Source organism: Salvelinus alpinus, chromosome 16 (genome assembly GCF_045679555.1).
Source record: "Salvelinus alpinus chromosome 16, SLU_Salpinus.1, whole genome shotgun sequence".
Lineage (NCBI taxonomy): Eukaryota > Metazoa > Chordata > Actinopteri > Salmoniformes > Salmonidae > Salvelinus > Salvelinus alpinus.
Window position 1 is genome coordinate 56,884,591 of NC_092101.1, and position 24,938 is coordinate 56,909,528.

Consider the following 24,938-nt stretch of genomic DNA (forward strand, 5'->3'; position numbering starts at 1 on the left):
ATTCAGTCTGTCTACAAACAGGCTCTCAAAGTGCTTGATAGGAAGCCCAATAGCCATCACCACTGTTACATCCTCAGAAAGCATGAGCTCCTGAGTTGGGAAGATCTTGTGCAATTCACCGACACGTCTACAACAAAGCTTCCTTAGTGTCCAACAAGCTTTCTCTGCCCTTAACCTTGTTCTGAACACCTCCAAAACAAAGGTCATGTGGTTTGGTAAGAAGAATGCCCCTCTCCCCACAGGTGTTATAACTACCTCTGAGGGTTTAGAGCTCTGAGGTAGTCACCTCATACAAGTACTTGGGAGTAGGGCTAGATGGTACACTGTCCTTCTCTCAGGACATATCAAAGCTGCAGGCTAAAGTTAAATCTAGACCTGGTTTCCTCTCTCGTAATCGCTCCTCTTTCACCCCAGCTGCCAAACTAACCCTGATTCAGATGACCATCCTACCCATGCTAGATTACGGAGAAATAATTTATAGATCGGCAGGTAAGGGTGCTCTCAAGCGGCTGGATGCTCTTTACCAATTGGCCATGAGATTTGCCACCAATGCTCCTTATAGGATACATCACTGCACTCTACACTCCTCTGTAAACTTGTCATCTCTGTGTGCCTAGTCGCAAGAACCCACTGGTTGATGCTTATTTATAAAACCGTCTTAGGCCTCACTCCCCCTATCTGTGATATCTACTGCAGCCCTCATCCTCCACATACAACAACCGTTCAGCCAGTCACATTCTGTTAAAGGTCCCCAAAGCACACATATCCCTGGGTCGCTCGTCTTTTCAGTTCGCTGCAGCTAGCGACTGGAACGAGCTGCAACAAAACACTCAAACTGGACAGTTTTATCTCCATCTCTTCATTCAAAGACTCAATCATGGACACTTACTGACAGTTGAGGCTGCTTTGCGTGATGTATTGTTGTCTCTACCTTCTTGCCCTTTGTGTGGTTGTCTGTGCCCAATAATGTACCCTGTTTTGTGCTGCTCCATGTTGTGTTGCTACCATGTTGTTGACATGTGTTGCTACCATGTTGTTGACATGTGTTGCTACCATGTTGTTGACATGTGTTGCTACCATGCTATGTTGTTGTCTTAGGTCTCTCTTTATGTAGTGTTGTGTTGTCTTCTCTTGTCGTGATGTGTGTTTTGTCCTATATTTTTATTTAATGTATTTCTATTTTGAATCCCTGCCCCCGTCCCCACAGGAGGCCTTTTGCCTTTTGGTAGGCCGTGATTGTAAATAAGAATTTGTTCTTAACTCTTGGGTAGGGGGCAATATTTGGAATTTTGGATGAAAAGCATACCCAAATTAAACTGTCAGCTACTCATCCCCAGAAGATAAGATATGCATATTATTAGTAGATTTGGATAGAAAACACTCTGAAGTTTCTAAAACTATTTGAATCATGTCTGTGAGTATAACAGAAGTTATTTAGCAAAACCCCAAGGACAAACCATTCAGATTTTTTTTTTTTTGAGGTCACTCTTTTTTTCAATGAGAAAAGAGATCTGGGAAACCAGATTTCTAAGGGAACTTCTTTTCAGTTTCTACCGCTTCCACTGGATGTCAACAGTCTTTAGAAATTGGTTGAGGTTATTCCTTTGTGTAATGAAGAAGTACGGCGCTTGTTAGAAGCGCGGGACCAGAAAGCTAGCTACAGTTGGTTTTAATCCTGTATCGAACACAGATCATCCCGTCTTCAATTTTATCGATTATTTACGTAAAAAAATAACTAAAGTTGTATTACAAAAGTAGTTTGAAATTTGCTGTTTGTTGTGCGCCGTGTGAAACAGCATGGATTCGAACCAGGGACTGTAGTGACGCCTCTTACACTGAGATGCAGTGCCTTAGACCGCTGTGTCCATGTGTGTGTGTTAACTATTGTGAAACGTGACTACAAAATCTCTCAAAGGTTACCTGTAACCTTTGCAAAAAAGCAAGCCAATGCCAGGAGAGACGGAGTCCCTCGTTGTCCTATCCCTAGTATTGTTGTCTAGCTACATAGTATAGTCTACTGCAAATACTCCTGTTATTAGTTATGGCCAGCCAGGTATGTTCCAGAACACACACAACCTTATCAGCCTTACAACCCACCCCATGTGCTCCTGAGTCCTTGTGCTCTGACCTTTTTAGTTGGTTAATAAATAACCAGACCTGGAAACCTTGTCTTCAACCATCATTCCTCTACAGATTAGAGGTCGACCCATTATGATTTTTCAACGCCGATACCGATATCGATTATTGGAGGGCCAAAAAAGCCGATACCGATTAATCAGACGATTTTCTTTTTTTGTTTGTAATAATGACAATTACAACAATACTGAATGAACGATTATTTTAACTTAATATAATACATCAATAAAATCAATTTAACCTCAAATAAATAATGAAACATGTTCAATTTGGTTTAAATAATGCAAAAACAAAGTGTTGGAGAAGAAAGTAAAAGTGCAATATGTGCCATGTAAGAAAGCTAACGTTTAAGTTCCTTGCTCAGAACATGAGAACATATGAAAGCTGGTGGTTCCTTTTAACATGAGTCTTCAATATTCCCAGGTAAGAAGTTTTAGGTTGTAGTTATTATAGGAATTATAGGACTATTTCTCTCTCTACGATTTGTATTTCATAAACCTTTGACTATTGGATGTTCTTATAGGCACTTTAGTATTGCCAGTGTAACAGTATAGCTTCCGTCCCTCTCCTCGCTCCTACCTGGGCTCGAACCAGGAACACATCGACAACAGCCACCCTCGAAGCAGCGCTCACCCATGCAGAGCAAGGGGAACAACTACTCCAAGTCTCAGAGCGAGTGACGTTTGAAACGCTATTAGCGCGCGCTAACTAGCTAGCCATTTCACATCGGTTACACCAGCCTAATCTCGGGAGTTGATAGGCTTGAAGTCATAAACAGCGCAATGCTTGAAGCATTGCAAAGAGCTGCTGGCAAAACGCACGAAAGTGCTGTTTGAATGAATGCTTACGAGCAGGCTGGTGCCAGTATCTCAATTTGTCTTAGAAGTCAACGGAGGATGATGATAGGATGCCAGTATCTCACCTTGTCATAGAAGTCAACGGAGGATGATGATAGGATGCCAGTATCTCACCTTGTCATAGAAGTCAGCGGAGGGTGAGGATAGGATGCCAGTATCTCACCTTGTCATAGAAGTCAGCGGAGGTTGAGGAGAGGATGCCAGTATCTCACCTTGTCATAGAAGTCAGCGGAGGTTGAGGATAGGATGCCAGTATCTCACCTTGTCATAGAAGTCAGCGGAGGGTGAGGATAGGATGCCAGCATCTCACCTTGTCATAGAAGTCAGCGGAGGGTGAGGATAGGATGCCAGTATCTCACCTTGTCATAGAAGTCAGCGGAGGTTGAGGATAGGTATGCCAGTATCTCACCTTGTCATAGAAGTCAGCGGAGGTTGAGGATAGGATGCCAGTATCTCACCTTGTCAGAGAAGTCAGCGGAGGTTGAGGATAGGATGCCAGTATCTCACCTTGTCATAGAAGTCAGCGGAGGTTGAGGATAGGATGCCAGTATCTCACCTTGTCATAGAAGTGAGCTGCGGAGGGTGAGGATAGGATGCCAGTATCTCACCTTGTCATAGAAGTCAGCGGAATAGAGGTTGAGCAGGATGCCAGTATCTCACCTTGTCAGGAGAAGTCCAGCCCAGGGTGAAGGAAGAGGACTTGTCAGAATCTCACCTTGTCATAGAAGTCAGCGGAGGGTGAGGAGAGGATGCAGAATCACCTTTGTCAGGAGAAATGCATGAATTTTAGGGATAGGATGCCAGAATCACCCTGCCATAGCTTGCAACTGGAGGGTGAGGAATAATATGCCAGCATCTCACCTTGTCCTCATAGAAGTTGAGTCTGCATAGGGTGAGGAAGAGGATGTGAGTATTCACCCTGCTGTTATAAGAAGTTAGTCTGGGTGGGCCAAGGACCTCTGCACCTGGGGCTGGTTTGGCTCCTGCCATCTCCTCCAGGATCCAGGATGTTATCAGCAGAGTGGGAGCGTCCGCTGGGTCCTCAGCTGCTTTCCTCTGGCTGTTCCAGGTGGTCTCGTGGACTCAGCAAAGGTCCCCAGTCTCTGCAGCTCCAGTCTCTGCTGTCTGTGGTCCTGTCCCTGACACTCTCTCTGTTCCTTCCTGCCGCTGGACATGTCACAATGACCCCTGGCTATCTCTTTGCCCTCTCCACAGTCCTCTCCAGGGCCTGGCAGGGCAGGGAGGGGTCTGGTGAAGGCCGGTCTGGGGGTGGAGCGTCGGTTCAGCAAGGCGCCTGCAGCCTCAGGGGGGGTCAGCTCCTCCTCCACCCCCACCTCATTGATTTTGTCTGGCTCAGAGAAACACCGGACCTTCTTCTCCGTGGTGAAACGCTTCCTGCTTCCGATGCGGGGTCACCTGACTCTGGGCAGAGCCAGACCTGGCTGGGAGGTCCTCAGAGAGGCTGGACAGGGCGTTAGAGTTGTCGCTCCTCCCCAGACCAGAGGAGGAGTAGTCCGGCGGGGACCCTGCCTCCGCCCCAGGGTGCTCCAGAAGGACAGGCTCCAGGTCTCTCCTTCTAAAGGAGGTGGCCTTCAGCACGCGGGCCTGCGCCTCCTTCAGATGATCCTTATAGGTGGAGGTGAAGGAGCCATCTGAAGAAGAGGTGGTGTCTTTGGGCCTCCAGACCTCTGGCACCTCAAGGTCCTCCTCTGCCTCACAGGGTCCACTCAGGGAGGCAGCGCTCTTACTCTTCTGCAGCTGGGCTCGTCTCATCTGGATCTCATTCCTCAGGATGGTGGCGAACCGGTCGGTCCTGGTGCACTGGTTACTGGAGAGATCTACAGTCTCCCCACTGGAGCCCCCTGACCCCAGGGGAGTGAGTGACTTCTTATCTCCTCCACCCTGTACGATGCTCACTGCACTCCTCCTTTCACCGCCAACCCTCCACACCCTCCTCTCTGCCCCCTCCACCCCTCCTTTCGTCAGTCTTGACCAGCAGGGCCTGGGTGACCGGTCGACCAGGCTGTCTGGCCGTCACACAGTAGTACCGGCTGTCTTCAGTGCTGTCTGGGGTCTGGCTGTAGAGCTGGGTGTTCTGGGTACTGTAGTTGGTGGTCTGGCTGTAGAGCTGGGTGTTCTGTGCATTTTCGTTGGTGGGGAGCTCCTGCATGCTGCTGTAGCAGCCGCTGACGTTCTGCTGTTTGGGGACAGACCAAGTCCTGGGGTGGGAGTAGAGAGAGCTCTCATTACTGTACTGTCTCTGGTGGCAGGGCAGGTAGGTAGGGTGGGGCTGGCCCAGCCTGACATCACTACTGGATAGAGAGCACAGCTCGTTACAGTTCACCTGGTTCTGATGACAGTTCTTTGGTGAAATGTAAGGAGGTACCATGTTGTTTTCTTGGAGGGTAGGTTGTGATGGCTACGCCGAGAGTCATTGGCACATTGTGAGTTATCAGAGTCCATTCCTTTACCATGGGCATTGGGCTGGGTGTGAGCACCGGGTCCCTCTGGACAGGCTATAACCAGAACCTTCTCATGGGACTTCGTAGCAGCGAAACTGTCACTGCGTACGGGCGGTGGGGGAGGAGAGGGATCGGAGGTCTTCTTCTTGTCAGGAACGTGCCAGACGGGACCGCAGCTAGGCCTAGCAGAGCTGGAGGAGTGGGAAGAACCTGGCCCTGACTGCTCCTCTGTCCTGGGGCTGTCCCGGTCCATGCTGGCCCCAAGTCCCAGCTGCAGGTACCCTGGTCTCTCATCCTGCCTGACCCCCTCACTACTCAGGCTGTGTCTGCCGTTACTGGGACGGCCCCCTGATTCCCACTGGCTCACCTCATACAGCATGTTCTCTATGGAGGCAGCATTGCTCTTAGGGAGGGTGTAGTCTGGTGCCTTAGGGAGGGTGTAGTCTGGTGCCTTAGGGAGGGTGTAGTCTGGTGTCTTGGAGAGGGTGTAGTCTGGGGGTCTTAGGGAGGGTGTAGTCTGGTGCCTTAGGGAGGGTGTAGTCTGGGGTCTTAGGGAGGGTGTAGTCTGGTGTCTTGGAGAGGGTGTAGTCTGGGGTACCAGAGTTGGTGGAAAAGGAGCTGTATGCCGAGTCCCTCTTGCCCCCTCCCGGGAGCTCCGTGCTGGTGTTGGACTTGACCGGGGAGAGGCATCCTGGGGACAGGTGTCCAGGGGGGTAGGAGACGTCTAGACTGTCCATGCTGCCCAGAGAGCTGAACTGGTCTGATACTCGCCGTAGGTTAGTCTGGTTCTGGTCCCAGCCGGACGAGAGGAGAGGTTGGTAGAGGAGGAGCTGGGGAAGACAGAGGTGGGAGGAGGGCTGTTTGAGATAGACAATAGCATTATGTAGGACAATGCATTATCTAACACAGTACTTGTGGGGACATGCTAGTAGAGGCCCATTGTCCTACATAATGCTATTGTCTAACACAGTACTTGGGAGGACATGCTGAGTAGAAGGTATCCACGGGTCAACCCCAACCCCGATACCCAATACTTGACCTGGAACCCGGGCGGGTCTGGTTCCAAAATTCTAACTTTCCTGTGCGATGGTTTTCTTCGGGTCTATGTAACTACAGTTGATAGACCCGATTGGACCTGACCACGGCTCTGCAGAGCCTAAAGCATATTTTATGCTAATAAGGTGAATTTATTGACTTTCAGAAGGCCTAGCCAGCACATACAGTTGAAGTCGGAAGTTTACATACACCTTAGCCAAATACATTTAAACTCAGTTTTTCACAATTCCTGACATTTAATCCTAGTAAAAATTCCCTGTCTTAGGTCAGTTAGGATCACCACTTTATTTTAAGAATGTGAAATGTCAGAATAATAGTAGTGAGAATGACTTATTTCAGCTTTTATTTCTTTCATCATATTCCCAGTGGGTCAGAAGTTAACATACACTCAATTAGTATTTGGAAGCATTGCCTTTATATTGTTTAACTTGGGTCAAACGTTTGGGGTAGCCTTCCACAAGCTTCCCACAATAAGTTGGGTGAATTTTGGCCCATTCCTCCTGACAGAGCTGGTGTAACTGAGTCAGGTTTGTAGGCCTCCTTGCTCGCATACACATTTTTTGGTTCTGCCCACAGATTTTCTATAAGATTGAGGTCAGGGCTTTGTGATGGCCACTCCAACACCTTGACTTTGTTGTCCTTAAGCCATTTTGCCACAACTTTGGATGTATGCTTGAGGTCATTGTCCATTTGGAAGACCCAAGCTTTAACTTCCTGACTGATGTCTTGAGATGTTGCTTCAATACATCCACAATAATTGTAATTCCTCATGATGCCATCTATATTGTGAAGTGCACCAGTCCCTCCTGCAGCAAAAGCACCCCCACAACATGATGCTGCCACACCCGTGTTCCAAGGTTGGGATGGTGTTCTTCGGCTTGCAAGCGTCCCCCTTATTCCTCCACACATAACGATGGTCATTATGACCAAACAGTTCTATTTTTGTTTCATCGGACCAGAGGAGATTTCTCCAAAAAGTACGACCTTTGTCCCCATGTGCAGTTGCAAACCGTAGTCTGGCTTTTTTATGGCAGTTTTGGAGCAGTGGCTTCTTCCTTGCCGAGCGACCTTTCAGGTTATGTCAATATAGGGCTCGTGTTATGGTGGATATAGATACTTGTGTACCCGTTTCCTCCAGCATCTTCACAATGTCCTTCGCTGTTGTTCTGGGAATCGATTTGCACTTTTCGCACCAAAGTACGTTCATCTCTAGGAGACAGAACGCATCTCCTTCCTGAGCGTTATGACGGCTGCGTGGTCCCATGGTGTTTATACTTGCGTACTATTGTTTGTACAGATGAACGTGGTACCTTCAGGCGTTTGGAAATTGCTCCCAAGGATGAACCAGACTTGTGGAGGTCTACAATTTTTTTCTGAGGTCTTGGCTGATTTCTTTTGATTTTCCCATGATGTCAAGCAATGAGGCACTGAGTTTGAAGGTAGGCTTGAAATACATCCACAGGTACACCTCCAATTGACTCAAATGATGTCGATTAGCCTATCAGAAGCTTCTAAAGCCATGACATAATTTTCTGGAATGTTCCAAGCTGTTTAAAGACGCAGTCAATTTAGTGTATGTAGACTTCTGACCCACTGGAATTGTGATACAGTGAATTATAAGTGAAATAGTCTATAAACAAAAAAATGACTTGTGTCATGCACAAAGTAGATGTCCTAACCGACTTGCCAAAACTATAGTTTGTTAACATGAAATTTGTGGAGTGGCTGAAAAACAAGTTTTAATGACTCCAACCTAAGTGTATGTAAACTTCCAACCTCAACTGTAGATATATTTGTTAACCAGAAGAGCAACTTCGCTGATACACCCCCCAAAAATTGTCTCTCAAGTCCAATCGGATCTGGTCTAGACCTTGACCCGTAAGGGGTTCATTCAGGTTCGGGTCGGATCAGGTCCACGTCCCCCTTAAAAAAATTTTTTTTGTGTTCTTTAGGGGTCTGGGTCTGATCGTCCTCTGTTCCGTTCGTGTTCAACTTTTTAGACCCGAGAAAACCTCTACATGCTAGCTCAACTATCTACACAAACTGACAATATTTTAGGCCATTTATGCACTATAGACAACTCTATAAAAACGATGAAAAAGGTCCATACTGCATTGAGGTACAGAATAACTACTGGCTCTTATTTTGAAACAAATCTCTGACGTTGTGGGCCAGTGGAAAGTAGTCACAGTAAAACTTTCATCAGATCATGGAGCCTGAATAGAGCTCAGTTACCCGACCGAGCACAACGGGCCCAGACATTCTACATCCGGGTAGGGCCCGGTCTATTTTTCAGCAGTAACTAGGGTACGACAGGGCTCGGGTATCACTAACATTATACATAGGGTTAAGGTAGGGCCCGTTTTATTTTTCATCAGTAACTAGGGTACGACAGGGCTCGGGTATCACTAACATTTTGAAGCTGAGCCATTTGCTCGTGCAGTACAGTCATATCTGACTAAGATCATGTGGTGTTAGAAAGTGCTTCAACCCTGTCAAATATAAAACAGGAGAGATTATTTAACAGAAAATAATAAATGTTCCTAGACTGATGAAAAGTAGTTAACAGCTAACTGCATTCTCATGGTCTTCATTGAGCAGAGCAGCCCAAGCGGAGCTGTTGCTATGGATACTCACAGACCCAGAGCGGCAATGAGCAGAGCAAGCTGCGGGCAGGGAGCAAGTGACAGACAGAAGCAGCTAATAGATTTACTAATGGAGGAAGTTATTTCTGATTTCGGTCTTAAATTTGGCACAAACAATCGGGCCTGAATGTTGCGGGCATGGGTAGGGCCTGAATGTTGTGGGCATGGGTAGGGCCTGAATGTTGCGGGCATGGGTAGGGCCTGAATGTTGTGGGCATGGGTAGGGCCTGAATGTTGCGGGCATGGGTAGGGCCTGAATGTTGCGGGCATGGGTAGGGCCTGAATGTTGCGGGCATGGGTAGGGCCTGAATGTTGTGGGCATGGGTAGGGCCTGAATGTTGTGGGCATGGCCAGGGCCTGAATGTTGCGGGCATGGGTAGGGCCTGAATGTTGCGGGCATGGGTAGGGCCTGAATGTTGTGGGCATGGGTAGGGCCTGAATGTTGTGGGCATGGGTAGGGCCTGAATGTTGTGGGCATGGGTAGGGCTCTAAGCCTGATGCTCTTAGTGGGGGATTCAGGCAGTCTGATCAGAACACTGGGTTACCTTGCATCATATCTGGTCTGCCAGACTGGCAGGGGCGGGGACTGAGTTTTGGCAGTCTCTGATTGGCTCTCGTTGAACTTGGTGGCGTGCCAGGAGTGAGGCCTGCTTACGGCTTCATTCCTCCTAAAGATATTAGTGAGAGAGAGAGATAAGCACTAGATTAGACCAAGTCCTCTTGGGAAGCAGAAATGAACAGGCCTCCATTACTGTGACTGGCTGATTGACAACACAACACAGAGTTACAGTAGTAACACCACACAGAGTTACAGTAGTAACACCACACAGAGTTACAGTAGTAACACCACACAGAGTTACAGTAAGAACACCACACAGAGTTACAGTAATATAACACAGAGTTACAGTAGTAACACCACACAGAGTTACAGTAGTAACACCACACAGAGTTACAGTAGTAACACCACACAGAGTTACAGTAGTAACACCACACAGAGTTACAGTAGTAACACAACACAGAGTTACAGTAGTAACACCACACAGAGTTACAGTAGTAACACCACACAGAGTTACAGTAGTAACACCACACAGGAGTTACAGTAGTAACACAACACAGAGTTACAGTAGTAACACAACACAGAGTTACAGTAGTAAGCACAACACAGAGTTACAGTAGTAACACAACACAGAGTTACAGTAGTAACACCACACAGAGTTACAGTAGTAACACCACACAGAGTTACAGTAGTAACACAACACAGAGTTACAGTAGTAACACAACACAGAGTTACAGTAGTAACACAACACAGAGTTACAGTAGTAACACCACACAGAGTTACAGTAGTAACACCACACAGAGTTACAGTAGTAACACAACACAGAGTTACAGTAGTAACACAACACAGAGTTACAGTAGTAACACCACACAGAGTTACAGTAGTAACACCACACAGAGTTACAGTAGTAACACAACACAGAGTTACAGTAGTAACACGACACAGAGTTACAGTAGTAACACCACACAGAGTTACAGTAGTAACACAACACAGAGTTACAGTAGTAACACAACACAGAGTTACAGTAGTAACACAACACAGAGTTACAGTAACACAACACAGAGTTAAAGTAAGAAGACGACACGTCTGAAAATCACACACACAACATGACGCCACGATCACTACGGCCATGACGCAATGATCACTACGGTCATGACACCATGATCACTATGGCCATTACAGCATGATCACCTAGGCCATGATCACTACGGCCATGACAACATGATCACTACAGCCATTACATCATGATCACTTACTACGACCATGATCACTACGGCCATTACAAACATGATCACCACGACCATGACACCATGATCACTACGACCATGACACCTATGATCACTAACTACGACCATGACACCATGATCACTAACTACGACCATGACACCATGACCACCACGACCATGACACCATGATCACTAACTACGACCATGACACCATGATCACTACGACCATGACACCATGATCACTACGACCATGACACCATGATCACTACGACCATGACACCATGATCACTACGACCATGACACCATGATCACTACGACCATGACACCATGATCACTACGACCATGACACCATGATCACTACGACCATGACACCATGATCACTGCGACCATGACACCATGATCACTAACTACGACCATGACACCATGATCACTACGGCCATGACACCATGATCACTGCGACCATGACACCATGATCACTAACTACGACCATGACACCATGATCACTAACTACGGCCATGACACCATGATCACCAACTACGACCATGACACCATGATCACTAACTACGACCATGACACCATGACACCATCATCACTAACTACGACCATGACACCATGACACCATGATCACTAACTACGACCATGACACCATGACACCATGATCACTAACTACGACCATGACACCATGATCACTAACTACGGCCATGACGCCATGATCACTAACTACGGCCATGACGCCATGATCACTACGGCCATGACAACATGATCACTAACTACGACCATGACACCATGATCACTAACTATACCCTCGACCATGACACCATGATCACTAACTACGACCATGACACCATGATCACTAACTACGACCATGACACCATGACACCATGATCACTAACTACGACCATGACACCATGACACCATGATCACTATGACCATGACACCATGATCACTAACTACGACCATGACACCATGATCACTAACTACGACCATGACACCATGATCACTAACTACGACCATTACACCATGATCACTAACTACGGCCATGACACCATGATCACTAACTACGACCATTACACCATGATCACTACGGCCATGACACCATGATCACTACGGCCATGACACCATGATCACTACGGCCATGACACCATGATCACTACGGCCATGACACCATGATCACTACGGCCATGACACCATGATCACTAACTACGACCATGACACCATGATCACTACGGCCATGACACCATGATCACTACGGCCATGACGCCATGATCACTACGACCATGACGCCATGATCACTACGGCCATGACGCCATGATCACTACGGCCATGACGCCATGATCACTACGGCCATGACGCCATGATCACTACGACCATGACGCCATGATCACTACGACCATGACGCCATGATCACTACGGCCATGACACCATGATCACTACGGCCATGACGCCATGATCACTACGACCATGACACCATGATCACTACGACCATGACACCATGATCACTAACTACGACCATGACACCATGATCACTAACTACGACCATGACACCATGATCACTAACTACGACCATGACACCATGATCACTAACTACGGCCATGACACCATGATCACTACGGCCATGACGCCATGATCACTAGACTACGACGACCATGACACCATGATCGCTACGGCCATGACGCCATGATCACTACGGCCATGACACCATGATCGCTACGGCCATGACACCATGATCACTAACTACGACCATGACACCATGATCACTAACTACGACCATTACACCATGATCACTAACTACGACCATTACACCATGATCACCAACTACGGCCATGACACCATGATCATGGTGTAATGGTCGTAGTTAGTGATCATGGTGTAATGGTCGTAGTTAGTGATCATGGTGTCATGGTCGTAGTGATCATGGTGTCATGGTCGTAGTGATCATGGTGTCATGGTCGTAGTGATCATGGCGTCATGGCCGTAGTGATCATGGTGTCATGGCCGTAGTGATCATGGTGTCATGGTCGTAGTTAGTGATCATGGTGTCATGGTCGTAGTGATCATGGCGTCATGGTCGTAGTGATCATGGCGTCATGGCCGTAGTGATCATGGTGTCATGGCCGTAGTGATCATGGCGTCATGGTCGTAGTGATCATGGCGTCATGGTCGTAGTGATCATGGTGTCATGGCCGTAGTGATCATGGTGTCATGGTCGTAGTGATCATGGTGTCATGGTCGTAGTGATCATGGTGTCATGGTCGTAGTGATCATGGTGTCATGGCCGTCATGATGATAGTAGTGATCATGGTGTCATGGCCGTAGTGATCATGGTGTCATGGTCGTAGTTAGTGATCATGGTGTCATGGCCGTAGTGATCATGGTGTGATGGCCGTAGTTAGTGATCATGGTGTCATGGTGTCATGGTCGTAGTTAGTGATCATGGTGTCATGGTGTCATGGTCGTAGTGATCATGGTGTCATGGTCGTAGTGATCATGGTGTCATGGTGTGATGGCCGTAGTTAGTGATCATGGTGTCATGGCCGTAGTTAGTGATCATGGTGTCATGGTCGTAGTTAGTGATCATGGTGTCATGGTGTCATGTTCGTAGTTAGTGATCATGGTGTCATGGTGTGATGGCCGTAGTTAGTGATCATGGTGTCATGGTCGTAGTTAGTGATCATGGTGTCATGGTCGCAGTGATCATGGTGTCATGGTCGTAGTGATCATGGTGTCATGGTCGTAGTTAGTGATCATGGTGTCATGGTCGCAGTGATCATGGTGTCATGGTCGTAGTGATCATGGTGTCATGGTCGTAGTGATCATGGTGTCATGGTCGTAGTGATCATGGTGTCATGGTCGTAGTGATCATGGTGTCATGGTCGTAGTGATCATGGTGTCATGGTCGTAGTGATCATGGTGTCATGGTCGTAGTGATCATGGTGTCATGGTCGTAGTTAGTGATCATGGTGTCATGGTCGTAGTGATCATGGTGTCATGGTCGTAGTGATCATGGTGTCATGTTCGTAGTGATCATGGTGTCATGGTCGTAGTGATCATGTTGTAATGACCGTAGTGATCATGGTCGTAGTTAGTGATCATGATGTAATGGCTGTAGTGATCATGTTGTCATGGCCGTAGTGATCATGGCCTAGGTGATCATGCTGTAATGGCCATAGTGATCATGGTGTCATGACCGTAGTGATCATTGCGTCATGGCCGTAGTGATCGTGGCGTCATGTTGTGTGTGTGATTTTCAGACGTGTCGTGTTCTTACTTTAACTCTGTGTTGTGTTACTGTAACTCTGTGTTGTGTTACTACTGTAACTCTGTGTTGTGTTACTACTGTAACTCTGTGTTGTGTTACTGTAACTCTGTGTGGTGTTACTACTGTAACTCTGTGTTGTGTTACTGTAACTCTGTGTTGTGTTACTACTGTAACTCTGTGTTGTGTTACTACTGTAACTCTGTGTTGTGTTACTACTGCTAACTCTGTGTGGTGTTACTGCTAGTGACTCTGCTGTGGTGTTACTACTGTAAACTCAAGTACTGTGTTGTGCTTACTACTGTAACTGTGTTGTGTTACTACTGTAACTCTGTGTTGTGTTACTACTGTAACTCTGTGTGGTGTTACTACTGTAACTCTGTGTGGTGTTACTACTGTAACTCTGTGTGGTGTTACTACTGTAACTCTGTGTTGTGTTACTACTGTAACTCTGTGTGGTGTTACTACTGTAACTCTGTGTGGTGTTACTACTGTAACTCTGTGTGGTGTTACTACTGTAACTCTGTGTTGTGTTACTACTGTAACTCTGTGTGGTGTTTGTACTACTGTAACTCTGTGTTGTGTTGTCAATCAGCCGGTCACAGTAATGGAGGCCTGTTCATTTCTGCTTCCCAAGAGGACTTGGTCTAATCTAGTGCTTATCTCTCTCTCTCACTAATATCTTTAGGAGGAATGAAGCCGTAAGCAGGCCTCACTCCTGGCACGCCACCAAGTTCAACGAGAGCCAATCAGAGACTGCCAAAACTCAGTCCCCGCCCCTGCCAGTCTGGCAGACCAGATATGATGCAAGGTAACCCAGTGTTCTGGTGGGAACTCCGCCTGAATCCCCCACTAAGACATCAGGCTTAGAGCCCTACCCATGCCCACAACATTCAGGCCCTACCCATGCCCACAACATTCAGGCCCTACCCATGCCCACAACATTCAGGCCCTACCCCATGCCCGCAACATTCAGGCCCTACCCATGCCCGCAACATTCAGGCCCTGGCCATGCCCACAACATTCAGGCCCTACCCATGCCACACAACGTTCAGGGCCACCTTCCCATGCCCGCCAACATTCAGGCCCCTACCCATGCCCGCAACATTACAGGCCCTACCCATGCCCGCAAAGTTGACCTGCATTGCCACCATTCAGGCCCTACCCATGCCCGCAACATTCAGGCCCTACCCATGCCCGCAACATTCAGGCCCTACCCATGCCCACAACATTCAGGCCCTACCCATGCCCGGGACACATTCAGGCCCGATTCGTTTGTGCCAATTTTCAAGACCGAAATCAGAAATAACTTCCTCCATTAGTAAATCTATTAGCTGCTTCTGTCTGTCACTTGCTCCCTGCCCGCAGGCTTGCTCTGCTCAATTGCCCGCTCTGGGTCTTGTGAGTATCCATAGCAACAGCTCCGCTTGGGCTGCTCTGCTCAATGAAGACCATGAGAATGCAGTTAGCTGTTAACTACTTTTCATCAGTCTAGGAACATTTATTATTTTCTGTTAAATAATCTCTCCTGTTTTATATTTGACAGGGTTGAAGCACTTCTAACACCACATGATCTTAGTCAGGGAGTGACTGTACTGCACGAGCAAATGGCTCAGCTTTCAAAATGTTAGTGATACCCGAGCCCTGTCGTACGCCTAGTTACTGATGAAAAATAAAACGGGCCCCTACCTTAACCCTATGTATAATGTTCAGTGATACCACGAGCCCTGTCGTACCCTAGTTACTGCTGAAAAATAAAACGGGCCCTACCCGTTGTGCTCGGTCGGGTAACTGAGCTCTATTCAGGCTCCATGATCTGATGAAAGTTTTACTGTGACTACTTTCCACTGGCCCACAACGTCAGAGATTTGTTTCAAAATAAGACCAGTAGTTATTCTGTACCTCAATGCAGTATGGACCTTTTTCATCGTTTTTATAGAGTTGTCTATAGTGCATAAATGGCCTAAAATATTGTCAGTTTGTGTAGATAGTTGAGCTAGCATGTAGAGGTTTTCTCGGGTCTAAAAAGTTGAACACGAACGGAACAGAGGACGATCAGACCCAGACCCTAAAGAACACAAAAAAAATTTTTTAAGGGGGACGTGGACCTGATCCGACCCGAACCTGAATGAACCCCTTACGGGTCAAGGTCTAGACCAGATCCGATTGGACTTGAGAGACAATTTTTGGGGGGTTTATCAGCGAAGTTGCTCTTCTGGTTAACAAATATATCTACAGTTGAGGTTGGAAGTTTACATACACTTAGGTTGGAGTCATTAAAACTTGTTTTTCAGCCACTCCACAAATTTCATGTTAACAAACTATAGTTTTGGCAAGTCGGTTAGGACATCTACTTTGTGCATGACACAAGTCATTTTTTTGTTTATAGACTATTTCACTTATAATTCACTGTATCACAATTCCAGTGGGTCAGAAGTTTACATACACTAAATTGACTGCGTCTTTAAACAGCTTGGAACATTCCAGAAAATTATGTCATGGCTTTAGAAGCTTCTGATAGGCTAATTGACATCATTTGAGTCAATTGGAGGTGTACCTGTGGATGTATTTCAAGCCTACCTTCAAACTCAGTGCCTCATTGCTTGACATCATGGGAAAATCAAAAGAAATCAGCCAAGACCTCAGAAAAAAATTGTAGACCTCCACAAGTCTGGTTCATCCTTGGGAGCAATTTCCAAACGCCTGAAGGTACCACGTTCATCTGTACAAACAATAGTACGCAAGTATAAACACCATGGGACCACGCAGCCGTCATAAAGCTCAGGAAGGAGATGCGTTCTGTCTCCTAGAGATGAACGTACTTTGGTGCGAAAAGTGCAAATCAATCCCAGAACAACAGCGAAGGACATTGTGAAGATGCTGGAGGAAACGGGTACACAAGTATCTATATCCACCATAACACGAGCCCTATATTGACATAACCTGAAAGGTCGCTCGGCAAGGAAGAAGCCACTGCTCCAAAACTGCCATAAAAAAGCCAGACTACGGTTTGCAACTGCACATGGGGACAAAGGTCGTACTTTTTGGAGAAATCTCCTCTGGTCCGATGAAACAAAAATAGAACTGTTTGGTCATAATGACCATCGTTATGTGTGGAGGAATAAGGGGGACGCTTGCAAGCCGAAGAACACCATCCCAACCTTGGAACACGGGTGTGGCAGCATCATGTTGTGGGGGTGCTTTGCTGCAGGAGGGACTGGTGCACTTCACAATATAGATGGCATCATGAGGAATTACAATTATTGTGGATGTATTGAAGCAACATCTCAAGACATCAGTCAGGAAGTTAAAGCTTGGGTCTTCCAAATGGACAATGACCTCAAGCATACATCCAAAGTTGTGGCAAAATGGCTTAAGGACAACAAAGTCAAGGTGTTGGAGTGGCCATCACAAAGCCCTGACCTCAATCTTATAGAAAATCTGTGGGCAGAACCAAAAAATGTGTATGCGAGCAAGGAGGCCTACAAACCTGACTCAGTTACACCAGCTCTGTCAGGAGGAATGGGCCAAAATTCACCCAACTTATTGTGGGAAGCTTGTGGAAGGCTACCCCAAACGTTTGACCCAAGTTAAACAATATAAAGGCAATGCTTCCAAATACTAATTGAGTGTATGTTAACTTCTGACCCACTGGGAATATGATGAAAGAAATAAAAGCTGAAATAAGTCATTCTCACTACTATTATTCTGACATTTCACATTCTTAAAATAAAGTGGTGATCCTAACTGACCTAAGACAGGGAATTTTTACTAGGATTAAATGTAGGAATTGTGAAAAACTGAGTTTAAATGTATTTGGCTAAGGTGTATGTAAACTTCCGACTTCAACTGTATGTGCTGGCTAGGCCTTCTGAAAGTCAATAAATTCACCTTATTAGCATAAAATATGCTTTAGGCTCTGCAGAGCCGTGGTCAGGTCCAATCGGGTCTATCAACTGTAGTTACATAGACCCGAAGAAAACCATCGCACAGGAAAGTTAGAATTTTGGAACCAGACCCGCCCGGGTTCCAGGTCAAGTATTGGGTATTTGGGTTGGGGTTGACCCGTGAATACCTCTACTAGCATGTCCTCCCAAGTACTGTGTTAGACAATAGCATTATGTAGGACAATGGGCCTCTACTAGCATGTCCCCACAAGTACTGTGTTAGATAATGCATTGTCCTACATAATGCTATTGTCTATCTCAAACAGCCCTCCTCCCACCTCTGTCTTCCCCAGCTCCTCCTCTATCAACCTCTCCTCGTCCGGCTGGGACCAGAACCAGACTAACCTACGGCGAGTATCAGACCAGTTCAGCTCTCTGGGCAGCATGGACAGTCTAGACGTCTCCTACCCCCCTGGACACCTGTCCCCAGGATGCCTCTCCCCGGTCAAGTCCAACACCAGCACGGAGCTCCCGGGAGGGGGCAAGAGGGACTCGGCATACAGCTCCTTTTCCACCAACTCTGGTACCCCAGACTACACCCTCTCCAAGACACCAGACTACACCCTCCCTAAGACCCCAGACTACACCCTCCCTAAGGCACCAGACTACACCCTCCCTAAGACCCCAGACTACACCCTCTCCAAGACACCAGACTACACCCTCCCTAAGGCACCAGACTACACCCTCCCTAAGGCACCAGACTACACCCTCCCTAAGAGCAATGCTGCCTCCATAGAGAACATGCTGTATGAGGTGAGCCAGTGGGAATCAGGGGGCCGTCCCAGTAACGGCAGACACAGCCTGAGTAGTGAGGGGGTCAGGCAGGATGAGAGACCAGGGTACCTGCAGCTGGGACTTGGGGCCAGCATGGACCGGGACAGCCCCAGGACAGAGGAGCAGTCAGGGCCAGGTTCTTCCCACTCCTCCAGCTCTGCTAGGCCTAGCTGCGGTCCCGTCTGGCACGTTCCTGACAAGAAGAAGACCTCCGATCCCTCTCCTCCCCCACCGCCCGTACGCAGTGACAGTTTCGCTGCTACGAAGTCCCATGAGAAGGTTCTGGTTATAGCCTGTCCAGAGGGACCCGGTGCTCACACCCAGCCCAATGCCCATGGTAAAGGAATGGACTCTGATAACTCACAATGTGCCAATGACTCTCGGCGTAGCCATCACAACCTACCCTCCAAGAACAACATGGTACCTCCTTACATTTCACCAAAGAACTGTCATCAGAACCAGGTGAACTGTAACGAGCTGTGCTCTCTATCCAGTAGTGATGTCAGGCTGGGCCAGCCCCACCCTACCTACCTGCCCTGCCACCAGAGACAGTACAGTAATGAGAGCTCTCTCTACTCCCACCCCAGGACTTGGTCTGTCCCCAAACAGCAGAACGTCAGCGGCTGCTACAGCAGCATGCAGGAGCTCCCCACCAACGAAAATGCACAGAACACCCAGCTCTACAGCCAGACCACCAACTACAGTACCCAGAACACCCAGCTCTACAGCCAGACCCCAGACAGCACTGAAGACAGCCGGTACTACTGTGTGACGGCCAGACAGCCTGGTCAACCGGTCACCCAGGCCCTGCTGGTCAAGACTGACGAAAGGAGGGGTGGAGGGGGCAGAGAGGAGGGTGTGGAGGGTGGCGGTGAAAGGAGGAGTGCAGTGAGCATCGTACAGGGTGGAGGAGATAAGAAGTCACTCACTCCCCTGGGGTCAGGGGGCTCCAGGTGGGGAGACTGTAGATCTCTCCAGTAACCAGTGCACCAGGACCGACCGGTTCGCCACCATCCTGAGGAATGAGATCCAGATGAGACGAGCCCAGCTGCAGAAGAGTAAGAGCGCTGCCTCCCTGAGTGGACCCTGTGAGGCAGAGGAGGACCTTGAGGTGCCAGAGGTCTGGAGGCCCAAAGACACCACCTCTTCTTCAGATGGCTCCTTCACCTCCACCTATAAGGATCATCTGAAGGAGGCGCAGGCCCGCGTGCTGAAGGCCACCTCCTTTAGAAGGAGAGACCTGGAGCCTGTCCTTCTGGAGCACCCTGGGGCGGAGGCAGGGTCCCCGCCGGACTACTCCTCCTCTGGTCTGGGGAGGAGCGACAACTCTAACGCCCTGTCCAGCCTCTCTGAGGACCTCCCAGCCAGGTCTGGCTCTGCCCAGAGTCAGGTGACCCGCATCGGAAGCAGGAAGCGTTTCACCACGGAGAAGAAGGTCCGGTGTTTCTCTGAGCCAGACAAAATCAATGAGGTGGGGGTGGAGGAGGAGCTGACCCCCCCTGAGGCTGCAGGCGCCTTGCTGAACCGACGCTCCACCCCCAGACCGGCCTTCACCAGACCCCTCCCTGCCCTGCCAGGCCCTGGAGAGGACTGTGGAGAGGGCAAAGAGATAGCCAGGGGTCATTGTGACATGTCCAGCGGCAGGAAGGAACAGAGAGAGTGTCAGGGACAGGACCACAGACAGCAGAGACTGGAGCTGCAGAGACTGGGGACCTTTGCTGAGTACGAGACCACCTGGAACAGCCAGAGGAAAGCAGCTGAGACCAGAGGACGCTCCCACTCTGCTGATAACATCCTGGATCCTGGAGGAGATGGCAGGACCAAACCAGCCCCAGTCCACGAGAGGTCCTCACCCTCCGCTGACTTCTATGACAAGGTGAGATACTGGCATCCTATCCTCACCCTCCGCTGACTTCTATGACAAGGTGAGATACTGGCATCCTATCCTCAACCTCCGCTGACTTCTATGACAAGGTGAGATACTGGCATCCTATCCTCAACCTCCGCTGACTTCTATGACAAGGTGAGATACTGGCATCCTATCCTCAACCTCCGCTGACTTCTATGACAAGGTGAGATACTGGCATCCTATCCTCAACCTCCGCTGACTTCTATGACAAGGTGAGATACTGGCATCCTATCCTCACCCTCCGCTGACTTCTATGACAAGGTGAGATGCTGGCATCCTATCCTCACCCTCCGCTGACTTCTATGACAAGGTGAGATACTGGCATCCTATCCTCAACCTCCGCTGACTTCTATGACAAGGTGAGATACTGGCATCCTATCCTCAACCTCCGCTGACTTCTATGACAAGGTGAGATACTGGCATCCTATCATCATCCTCCGTTGACTTCTATGACAAGGTGAGATACTGGCATCCTATCATCATCCTCCGTTGACTTCTAAGACAAATTGAGATACTGGCACCAGCATGCTCGTAAGCATTCATTCAAACAGCACTTTCGTGCGTTTTGCCAGCAGCTCTTTGCAATGCTTCAAGCATTGCGCTGTTTATGACTTCAAGCCTATCAACTCCCGAGATTAGGCTGGTGTAACCGATGTGAAATGGCTAGCTAGTTAGCGCGCGCTAATAGCGTTTCAAACGTCACTCGCTCTGAGACTTGGAGTAGTTGTTCCCCTTGCTCTGCATGGGTGACGCTGCTTCGAGGGTGGCTGTTGTCGATGTGTTCCTGGTTCGAGCCCAGGTAGGAGCGAGGAGAGGGACGGAAGCTATACTGTTACACTGGCAATACTAAAGTGCCTATAAGAACATCCAATAGTCAAAGGTTTATGAAATACAAATGGTAGAGAGAGAAATAGTCCTATAATTCCTATAATAACTACAACCTAAAACTTCTTACCTGGGAATATTGAAGACTCATGTTAAAAGGAACCACCAGCTTTCATATGTTCTCATGTTCTGAGCAAGGAACTTAAACGTTAGCTTTCTTACATGGCACATATTGCACTTTTACTTTCTTCTCCAACACTTTGTTTTTGCATTATTTAAACCAAATTGAACATGTTTCATTATTTATTTGAGGTTAAATTGATTTTATTGATGTATTATATTAAGTTAAAATAATCGTTCATTCAGTATTGTTGTAATTGTCATTATTACAAACAAAAAAAAAAAAATCGTCTGATTAATCGGTATCGGCTTTTTTGGCCCTCCAATAATCGATATCGGTATCGGCGTTGAAAAATCATAATGGGTCGACCTCTAATCTGTAGAGGAATGATGGTTGAAGACAAGGTTTCCAGGTCTGGTTATTTATTAACCAACTAAAAGGTCAGAGCACAAGGACTCAGGAGCACATGGGGTGGGTTGTAAGGCTGATAAGGTTGTGTGTGTTCTGGAACATACCTGGCTGGCCATAACTAATAACAGGAGTATTTGCAGTAGACTATACTATGTAGCTAGACAACAATACTAGGATAGGACAACGAGGGACTCCGTCTCTCCTGGCATTGGCTTGCTTTTTTGCAAAGGTTACAGGTAACCTTTGAGAGATTTTGTAGTCACGTTTCACAATAGTTAACACACACACATGGACACAGCGGTCTAAGGCACTGCATCTCAGTGTAAGAGGCGTCACTACAGTCCCTGGTTCGAATCCATGCTGTTTCACACGGCGCACAACAAACAGCAAATTTCAAACTACTTTTGTAATACAACTTTAGTTATTTTTTTACGTAAATAATCGATAAAATTGAAGACGGGATGATCTGTGTTCAATACAGGATTAAAACCAACTGTAGCTAGCTTTCTGGTCCCGCGCTTCTAACAAGCGCCGTACTTCTTCATTACACAAAGGAATAACCTCAACCAATTTCTAAAGACTGTTGACATCCAGTGGAAGCGGTAGAAACTGAAAGAAGTTCCCTTAGAAATCTGGTTTCCCAGATCTCTTTTCTCATTGAAAAAAGAGTGACCTCAAAAAAAAAAAAAAATCTGAATGGTTTGTCCTTGGGGTTTTGCTAAATAACTTCTGTTATACTCACAGACATGATTCAAATAGTTTTAGAAACTTCAGAGTGTTTTCTATCCAAATCTACTAATAATATGCATATCTTATCTTCTGGGGATGAGTAGCTGACAGTTTAATTTGGGTATGCTTTTCATCCAAAATTCCAAATATTGCCCCCTACCCAAGAGTTAAGAACAAATTCTTATTTACAATGACGGCCTACCAAAAGGCAAAAGGCCTCCTGTGGGGACGGGGGCAGGGATTCAAAATAGAAATACATTAAATAAAAATATAGGACAAAACACACATCACGACAAGAGAGACAACACAACACTACATAAAGAGAGACCTAAGACAACAACATAGCATGGTAGCAACACATGTCAACAACATGGTAGCAACACATGTCAACAACATGGTAGCAACACATGTCAACAACATGGTAGCAACACAACATGGAGCAGCACAAAACAGGGTACATTATTGGGCACAGACAACCACACAAAGGGCAAGAAGGTAGAGACAACAATACATCACGCAAAGCAGCCTCAACTGTCAGTAAGTGTCCATGATTGAGTCTTTGAATGAAGAGATGGAGATAAAACTGTCCAGTTTGAGTGTTTTGTTGCAGCTCGTTCCAGTCGCTAGCTGCAGCGAACTGAAAAGACGAGCGACCCAGGGATATGTGTGCTTTGGGGACCTTTAACAGAATGTGACTGGCTGAACGGTTGTTGTATGTGGAGGATGAGGGCTGCAGTAGATATCTCAGATAGGGGGAGTGAGGCCTAAGACGGTTTTATAAATAAGCATCAACCAGTGGGTCTTGCGACAGGTATACAGAGATGACAAGTTTACAGAGGAGTGTAGAGTGCAGTGATGTATCCTATAAGGAGCATTGGTGGCAAATCTCATGGCCAATTGGTAAAGAGCATCCAGCCGCTTGAGAGCACCCTTACCTGCCGATCTATAAATTATTTCTCCGTAATCTAGCATGGGTAGGATGGTCATCTGAATCAGGGTTAGTTTGGCAGCTGGGGTGAAAGAGGAGCGATTACGAGAGAGGAAACCAGGTCTAGATTTAACTTTAGCCTGCAGCTTTGATATGTCCTGAGAGAAGGACAGTGTACCATCTAGCCCTACTCCCAAGTACTTGTATGAGGTGACTACCTCAAGCTCTAAACCCTCAGAGGTAGTTATAACACCTGTGGGGAGAGGGGCATTCTTCTTACCAAACCACATGACCTTTGTTTTGGAGGTGTTCAGAACAAGGTTAAGGGCAGAGAAAGCTTGTTGGACACTAAGGAAGCTTTGTTGTAGACGTGTCGGTGAATTGCACAAGATCTTCCCAACTCAGGAGCTCATGCTTTCTGAGGATGTAACAGTGGTGATGGCTATTGGGCTTCCTATCAAGCACTTTGAGAGCCTGTTTGTAGACAGACTGAATGGGTTTTAATGTTGTACAGCAAGCTTGGGCCCAACTAGTCAAGCAATATGTTAAGTGGGGGACTATCATAGATTTGAAGTACAGTTTTGCTACCTCTGTAGTCAAACAATTTCGTATAAATCGGAAATTGGCTCGGTTGAATTTGGTTATCTGAATTACCGTTTTCACATGCTTTTTAAAAGAGAGGTTGGAATCAAGTATGATGCCAAGGTACTTAAAATCAGATACCACCTGGAGCTTCTCCCCTGACACATAGACATCTGGCTCAGTAGCATCAGATACCACCTGGAGCTTCTCCCCTGACACATAGACATCTGGCTCAGGAGCATCAGATACCACCTGGAGCTTTTCCCCTGACACACAGACATCTGGCTCAGTAACATCAGATACCACCTGGAGCTTCTCCCCTGACAAACAGACATCTGGCTCAGTAGCATCAGATACCACCTGGAGCTTCTCCCCTGACAAACAGACATCTGGCTCAGTAGCATCAGATACCACCTGGAGCTTCTCCCCTGACACACAGACATCTGGCTCAGTAGCATCAGATACCACCTGGAGCTTCTCCCCTGACAAACAGACATCTGGCTCAGTAGCATCAGATA

The 24,938-nt window shown here is 47.3% G+C and overlaps 2 protein-coding genes across 2 annotated transcripts in view; one reads left to right on the forward strand and one right to left on the reverse strand.

The window, feature by feature from the left end:
* The window catches only part of LOC139540643 (protein Shroom2-like), a 58,012-nt gene extending 46,996 nt beyond the window's left edge, over nucleotides 1–11,016 (reverse strand). The window contains 9 exon segments of the mRNA XM_071344453.1: nucleotides 3,855–3,876; nucleotides 4,077–4,402; nucleotides 4,404–4,985; nucleotides 4,987–5,379; nucleotides 5,382–5,952; nucleotides 5,954–6,261; nucleotides 6,264–6,285; nucleotides 9,702–9,856; nucleotides 10,969–11,016. Of these exon segments, the coding sequence (XP_071200554.1) occupies nucleotides 3,855–3,876; nucleotides 4,077–4,402; nucleotides 4,404–4,985; nucleotides 4,987–5,379; nucleotides 5,382–5,952; nucleotides 5,954–6,261; nucleotides 6,264–6,285; nucleotides 9,702–9,856; nucleotides 10,969–11,016 (2,427 nt within the window).
* A 1,645-nt stretch (nucleotides 11,017–12,661) lies between these two features.
* The window catches only part of LOC139540644 (protein Shroom2-like), a 38,037-nt gene continuing 25,760 nt past the window's right edge, over nucleotides 12,662–24,938 (forward strand). The window contains 4 exon segments of the mRNA XM_071344454.1: nucleotides 12,662–12,778; nucleotides 14,851–15,005; nucleotides 18,435–19,863; nucleotides 19,865–20,791. Coding sequence (XP_071200555.1) covers nucleotides 12,662–12,778; nucleotides 14,851–15,005; nucleotides 18,435–19,863; nucleotides 19,865–20,791 — 2,628 coding nt within the window.